The sequence below is a fragment of the Limulus polyphemus genome, unplaced genomic scaffold (genome assembly GCF_000517525.1).
Source record: "Limulus polyphemus unplaced genomic scaffold, Limulus_polyphemus-2.1.2 Scaffold9626, whole genome shotgun sequence".
NCBI lineage: Eukaryota > Metazoa > Arthropoda > Merostomata > Xiphosura > Limulidae > Limulus > Limulus polyphemus.
Genome location: NW_013675236.1, coordinates 1 through 7,702, shown reverse-complemented (window position 1 = coordinate 7,702; position 7,702 = coordinate 1). Strand labels below are relative to the sequence as shown.

The following is a 7,702-nucleotide window of genomic DNA, read 5'->3' as shown; positions in this document are numbered from 1 at the left end:
AATCATCATAACCATATCGATTAGAATGGCTTTTGACACCTTTTATGCCATAAAAGGTGTCATTTGTTCTGCCTGATTCTAATGAATTAACAAAAGGTTTATGCAGTTTTATGCCATAAAAGGTGTCATTTGTTCTGCCTGATTCTAATGAATTAACAAAAGATTTATGCAGTTTTATGCCATAAAAGGTGTCATTTGTTCTGCCTGATTCTAATGAATTAACAAAAGGTTTATGCAGTTTTATGCCATAAAAGGTGTCAAAAGCCATTCTAATCGATATGGTTATGATGATTAATAAGTGTTTCATGAAAAACAAAAATGTTACTAGAAACTATCATCACATCCAAGTGTATGCTACCATTCCAGAAAAATCTAAAGCATACACTTAGTTAATAATTTTAATGGCTTAATTTTGAATACTTTATTATCAAACAGGTGATAAGAATTCAAAGACTAAAATAAAGTATCATGTACTTGTTACAAACTATTTTTTTAGTGAGACCACGTATAGATAAATGCTGTCTACGGACTCTATACCAGATCTACCTAACTAAGCATTAAGATATAGCAATTGGCATTGGAAATGGATTATGCTTGAAGGGTCTAGTGCGTGTATGTATTTTTCTTTGGACTTACGATTGTTAACATCCACACATTTTAAAGAATTAAACTAACCAATCACAGCGACCAGAAACACTAATAGCATAGTATCGTAGATTTTGAAATTGATTTGATGTTATTGATTAGAAACTATTGTGGTTCAGTTCCTAAACATAAAAATTAATACTTTCACTCGTTAAATTAAAAAAAGGGCTTTAGTTGTAAAAGATCAAATCATTCTTCTACATTTATTTTACTTTATTTATCTACTGTTTTCTTGAGTTCGTACGTACATTTGTAAACAACAGTTTAATAGTGTACATTTTTATTTCACTGTGATTGAAAAACTTTTTAAAACTTGCATACTTTTCATGTGTAAAAAGTGATGAACAGATGTGATCAACATTATATATTGTGAACTTATATATCTATGCATATATATATATATATATATACATAAATGGTATTTTCATAGATCTCAACATCGTATTCTCACCTGCAAAGACAATGTTTACTATTTGTTTTTCAACACAAAGATACACAAATGGCCTATCTGTGCTGTACCCATCGCAATTATCAAAAACTATTTATAGCATTATAAGCTCTCAGCCTTACCGGTCAGCCAGCAGGAGGCTACTTTAACGCAGGTCTTGGCGAGATTAGTCTGGAAGAAACCACAATATCTAGAGATCCATAACATTTTAGATATCTTGTTATATTTTTAAGTGAGGTATCATACCTTTACAATAGGCTTTCATTTGATCTTTCCACCCACATTCAATGAGGCGTGTTCGAAGCAGTTCCCTTAATCTGTAAGATCAGAAAAGGTACATATTAGTTAGAATATCTTGTTTAATTCAACAACCTTTGATACAAGGTTTACAAAATCTTTCTGAACTAAATGTTCCTATCTAAATATTAATACAATAAGGCCATTTTGTTTTCAAAATTGGTTTTATGTTACCTCTCATACCAGATCCTTCTGTCTACAGACTAAAACAGCAACCAAGCAATTAAGAAACATGGAAAAATAACGTGACCATGAGGGCAGTAAAATGTACTATTGGAAAAGCTTTACAATGTATGGCAATAATGGTATCTGTTAAAAATATAAAAACAAATGAAATATAGAAGAAAATAAAAATGTCCAATCATGACAGTCATTTTTTGACTTTTCTAATGTTCACAGTATTGTTTTAGCAACAGTCAGGCAACTGTTGTGATATCTTACATGATCTGAGTTCATACATTTTTAACAGTCCCACTGTCAGTAACCAGTAGTTCATAGACTGAAGCAATGGAAAACAATAGTTGTAACTGTGACAGAAAGCTTGTGGGTAAACTAAAAACAACATAAAAGTATTATCACTAACTTTATCAGCCAGCATCAATTATATAATGAACTATTATTATTATTATTTCTTAATGTTTATAAGTTATTTAATCAAGTGTTACTTCTTTATGTTAAAAAAATATTGTAGGTTCTCTCTCTCTAAAGTTCATCCTGAGGAGTGAGTGACTTTTGAAGTCACGAACTGGTAGAATGTAAAACTAAGTCATTTCATAAGAAGTTATAAAATATAAGAAAGAATAGTTCAAGTATTGTTGTGTTTTGGTGTGTATATAAGCACCAAGACATATAAAATGCTAGAACATACAGAGCCAAAATAATGAACAATTACCTTTCACTTCATAATAGAAGTAAAGAGATTTGAAATTTTTCAAAGTTTCACTTCTTGTAAAGTAAACAAACAAGCTTTCAGACCAATTTGAAAGGAGGTATATCTTGTTCTTTGTTGTTGGAATAAAAAACTAATTTTAATAATATACTTTGTGACAATTTTAAAGGAATCAAAACCTTAATTTCTAACTGTAACATGAAGTCCACTTCCAACTGAACCTATATTGTTGCATGTTCTCCAAGTGAAACCATTCATGTGAAAACAGAAAATACAAGAGCTAATTATAACAGAATTTTATTACAAACTGTATCATTATCAGATAAGTTGCTTTTAATCATTTCAAGGATGGCCCACTGAGGCTCTTAGTTTAAGATATACAAAATGAATCTCTACAGTTGAGTTAAACACCATGTGACAATCCTAGAGTGGGTGCTGCCAGGCATTGACACCTCACGTGGAGACTGGTTACTTCTCGGGAGGTAGAGTTCCTTTACTAATGTTACCAATATCCTTCTGGCTGTGTAAAGTGTTACTGATTCTTCACCTATTACGTTTCCCAACTAACCATACAGTATTTTTATAGGTAGTTTCATTACCTATTAATGTAGGTGAAGACTTTCTATGGTAGCGGGTTTAACTTACTAAAGCCGATCGGTTGATATCCTGCCAAAAGAGGCTTTTCATACGAGCTTGTCAGCTTCCTTGATTAGCTTTACCTCTTGCATAACTTGGCACATACATCCAGGTGATGATCTTATCATGCAGTTGTTCTGCCATTCATCAGGGAACAATTTTATGCAGCATAGCTTGTCAATTAGTCACAGCTATTATGTTGGTGGCACTATCTATTTGTGATTTATTGCTTTCAACAATCCAGAGAAGAGCTTACTTTATGGCTTCCAGCTCCATCCTTGTGCTACTTGTGGGAATCTTGAATGCCCCACCAGCATTATGCAGAATGATGTTGTTCTATGAGACAATGAATGTCCAACCAGCTAGCTCTCCAAGTATCTTTGGTGTAGAAAACCTCTGTGACCATGACAACAGGTGATTATTCACTGTGGTATATAATCAGATACTGACAGGCTTTTTTCTGCTTCATTCACCATCTGCCTTATCTCTACAATTTCTGTCTAGGTTGATTTCCAAAAATCTTGATGGCATTACATTTATTCCATCTAGGTTGATTTCCACAAATCCTGATGGCATCACATTTATTCGATCTAGGTTGATTTCCACAAATCCTGATGGCATCACATTTATTCCACATGGGTAAACCCGAGACCTGATAGTGACAGGTGACTGTATATTACCCATCAACCGAAGATTGTCTCTTGAAGTACCTTTTAGTAATCCCCTGTTTCTGCAAGTTCATTATGGATGCAGACTGTCCTAATTGAAAAGGATAGTGACTCAATGATGGAAAAGAGTAGTGCAGGAAACAGAGCTTACATAGGTGATGTTCTTGAGTAGTGCAGGAAACAGAGCGTACATAGATAACGTTCTTCAGTAGTGCGGGAAATAGAGCATACGTTGGTGATATTCTTGAGTAGTGCATAATCCACAATCAGTCCGAGTGCTACAAGCTAGATAAGATTGAAAAGATACAAAACACCAGTTTAAGACTGGTTACAGGATGTATTTCAGTCATCCTATCAAGCATTGCAGGACACCAACAATGCTTACAAGTAAAATTCTTCACAGTGAAGAACATCACCTATGTATGCTCTGTTTCCTGCACTACTCAAGAACATCACCCTATGTATGCTCTATTTCCTGCTGCCATTTTAAGTGCATTGATGCCTTTGGTAGCTTTGGTTAACATGGTGTTAATATGGCTGGTGAAACCGAGTTGTCCGTTAAAGGTTACTCTTAGTGTTTCTTCCCGAGGGATAACGGTGCCCATAAAGGATGGTGATAGCTTGTCCTCACAACATGTTTGTTGTTGAGTGTGAAGAACATGAATTTCAATAATACAATACAAAACCTTGATTTATAAGCCTAACCTAAGGCTGAATCCCAACTGAAGTTTTTTGAGTACCTTTGCTGTACAATTTCAGTGAACAGAAAATAGAAGTTATATAAATGTGTCAAAATTAAAACATTATTACAAAACACTTTAAAGCAGCATAACACCATGCAGTAAGAACGAAGCATATGTACATAAATAAAAAAAAACCAGAGCAGAGTAAAGTAAAGGATCTTTGATCTAATTGCTTGTAACTAATCCAAAGTTTACAAATTTTGTATTCTACAGATTTTGGGGTGAACATGTATCTGCAAGTGTGACTTAAGCATTATTTTTCAACTGATTTAAATAATTTTGTCAATTTTTTGCTTAATTAATACAAGTTTTATATAAACTACTGACATAACTGTTTGTCTAAATTAGAGCTGGGAAGTTAGTGGAATTTGTTAATAGAGCAATCATTGGACTCGTTATTTAAATACATTCAACTTGTTAATTAATTACATTCAACTTCTCATTAGAGTAATATTTCTATTTTCAGCTTGTTTTGGATTTATTAAATATATTTTCAAACTACCCTTCTTTTAATATTATATACATCTTCAGGTACAACAATTTAAAATCAAGTTACTTTTTTTAATCCTAGACTGTTGTACACAAATTACTTTTACTATACATGTGAATAATATGAAACCCGTAAAAAAGCTGAAATATTATTAACTGCTTCCCTGGTTATCCTGAGTATATTTGGGCCAAGTAGTATTGTAAATAATTATTATACCATGTTAAGTCAGGATGCTTGTGTCCCAGAAGTTATTCACCCAAGTACACTTGATGCAAGACTGAATGCGTGTTTTATGCTAATTACATATTCCACCAATAGATGGAAGCACAATCAGGAATTTTTGTAGCCTGCTTCTGATAAGAAAAGGAGAATTCTAATGGGAAAAGAATAAAAGAAAAAACGGGTATTTTTGTCCAAACTGTATCACACCTTACTTCCAATTCTACCATACTACAATAAGCATCTAGTTGAATATGTTATAGACTTTATAGATTTTTCTAATAGGTTGTCTTGTTTTTTTATGGTTGTGTGATTGTGTCCTGCATGTATAAGGTATTTCATGCAAATGAACCTAGATATATTATTTTCTTTACACTTTTCTTATATTTCATGATATAGACTGAAAACTTGAGCGTTTTCAAATAGTTCAGTATTCTTCTTCACCGATTCATCTATTATTTATCATAAGAATCTTTTCACGTGAAATCTTAGGATCATTTTGTTTATTGAGGGATTAGTTTAGTTAGATTTAGTAGTTTTGTAAAAAAACCGCTTTATGGTCTAAGTATACAAATAAGCAAAGTAAAACAAATTATTTTGTGATAGTTTATTATCAGCTTTATTATATGAATAAAACACGTATATAATAAAGCTTTTATTATAAACCTGAGGAAATGATACTGATGTAATACGTTGACACTAGGATTAGAGCTTGACAATTAAATTGATTAATTTACATTTGTTCAGCTCAGTCGATTAGAAACAAGACTCACAAATCCAAATTCGTGTTTCCAGTTATTACTGTTTTTATTTTTCAGCCATTCAAGTAATTGAAATGTTGCCATTATGATTTTTCAGTATTATTATAATTTTTTATTGATTCAAGTTTTTTCATCTTTGATTTTGAGCTGCCATGGCTTAGTGATTTCTAACTAGGGTGGTTTCCTTGCGATTCAGAAGTTGAGGGTTCAATTTCCGTTGCCATTGGCCACGTTTGTCATTTCTGCTGTGGGGGCATTATATATTTGTTTTTGAGTATGTGTTTTTCTGAACTTCCGTCCAACCAACAACTTCTTGCTTAAAAGCTTATGATGCTTTTCATACTTACAAAGCTGTTAACTACATTTTATGTCTTTTCATGCTGATGATAATGTAAGAAAAATCGATACATCTGTAATTAAAGAATTTCTTGTATGACCATGGTTTTAATATATTTTATAATATTTTGACGTCCACCTTATGAATTATTTTAACTTTTACAAAGAGGTTATCTAATACCATCACAAGTTGTTGTGCCAACTAGTAAACATGGTAAAGTTTTTGTTTTTTTAGGATAAGGATGAATTTCTTTTCATTGACCAATAACGGTAAATTTTGTTGTTTATTTCAAACTATATAAGTTTGAATTCAATTTCTACGTGTTGCGTTTCAGTTGTGATTGGTGAGCAAGTACAATTAGGCTAACATCAAACTCACGCCTAATAGATGCATTCTTTTAAAATTTGTATTTCTGAAACGGACTAAAACTTGGACAAATATCTAATTTTTAAAATTTGTTATTAACTTGTTTTTCAAGATGTCAAAGAAAATAATAAATAAATAATTTACACAACAAAGAAAAATTTTTTATTTTTACCTTAAAAATGCTATAGTAGGTACAATACACTATATTTAGGAACACACAAACGTATACGTTACAGTACCACATGTTATGATTAACTTAAACAAAATAACAATGATCATTTACAAAAATATTTGCACAATTTGGATTTTTAGAAACTTTCTTTAGAAACATGCAACGTCTGAAGACATGTTTACATGCATGATAAAGTAGCTTATGACCATGAAGTAGCAGTAAAAACAAAGGTTTAACCAGTCTTACCTTTCTCGCTCACCAGTTTCTATTAATTTCTGATTTACTGCTGTTTTCATTTGAAGATCTTTTAGTTTTTTCTCTTGAGGACTATAAAAACAAACATGGTGTAAGAAAAAGGCATAACAAAAGAGAATATTCTCGATAATTTGTTCTGTTATGCAAGTTTAGTAGTTAGATACAGCTGAAAGAGCAATAAAACAATAACATTAAATGTAAACTTTTACAGGCCTGAGGCTGTTTAGGATGAATTATTGTAATTTTCTGTTAAACTCTGCAGTCATTCTAGAAAAGAAACAAGAGGAAATCCTCAATAACCATGGTAATTGAAATTATTTTAGGCAAGATCAGATAAATTAATCTATGAGGCCTTTTTTCCTTTTTATTAGTTATACTTTTGTGCACCGGCAATTGCAAGCATAGGACGTGCGTATACCCGATTTGATTTTATTATTCATCAGGTTCTCTATCAGCCTACCCTCAAATTGAAATTCTGTTAGGCAGAATTAGAGTAAATTAAGCTATGAAAAACTTGGGCGTAGTCATCTATTAAAAGGGTTTGACATCCTGAGTCTAAAACTGTAATTATATCTCAAATCTATCAAGAGATGATGGGGAGCTATGAGGTAATCTAGATTTATTTCACAGGTTTTGTAGTGATTATAAAATCAGTCAAATGGACCAAGCTTTTACAGTGTTAGGATAGAAATATTACCATATCTGAGAGTGTGCCAGCACTATGTAGGGATAGCAGTATTAAAGCAATACAAAAGTCATCTGGATTTTCTTCTCTA

The 7,702-nt window shown here is 32.0% G+C and overlaps 1 protein-coding gene across 1 annotated transcript in view; it reads right to left on the bottom strand.

Annotated features, from left to right (window-relative positions):
• LOC106476009 (transcription and mRNA export factor ENY2-like) overlaps positions 1-7,678 on the bottom strand; it is a 20,501-nt gene extending 12,823 nt beyond the window's left edge. The window contains exons 1-3 of the mRNA XM_013936683.2: positions 7,624-7,678; positions 6,918-6,998; positions 1,340-1,410 (exon numbers count right to left, since the gene is read on the bottom strand). Of these exons, the coding sequence (XP_013792137.1) occupies positions 1,340-1,410; positions 6,918-6,967 (121 nt within the window). The 5' untranslated portion in view covers positions 6,968-6,998; positions 7,624-7,678. The remainder of the gene's footprint in view (positions 1-1,339; positions 1,411-6,917; positions 6,999-7,623) is intronic.
• Between the last annotated feature and the right edge of the window lie 24 nt (positions 7,679-7,702).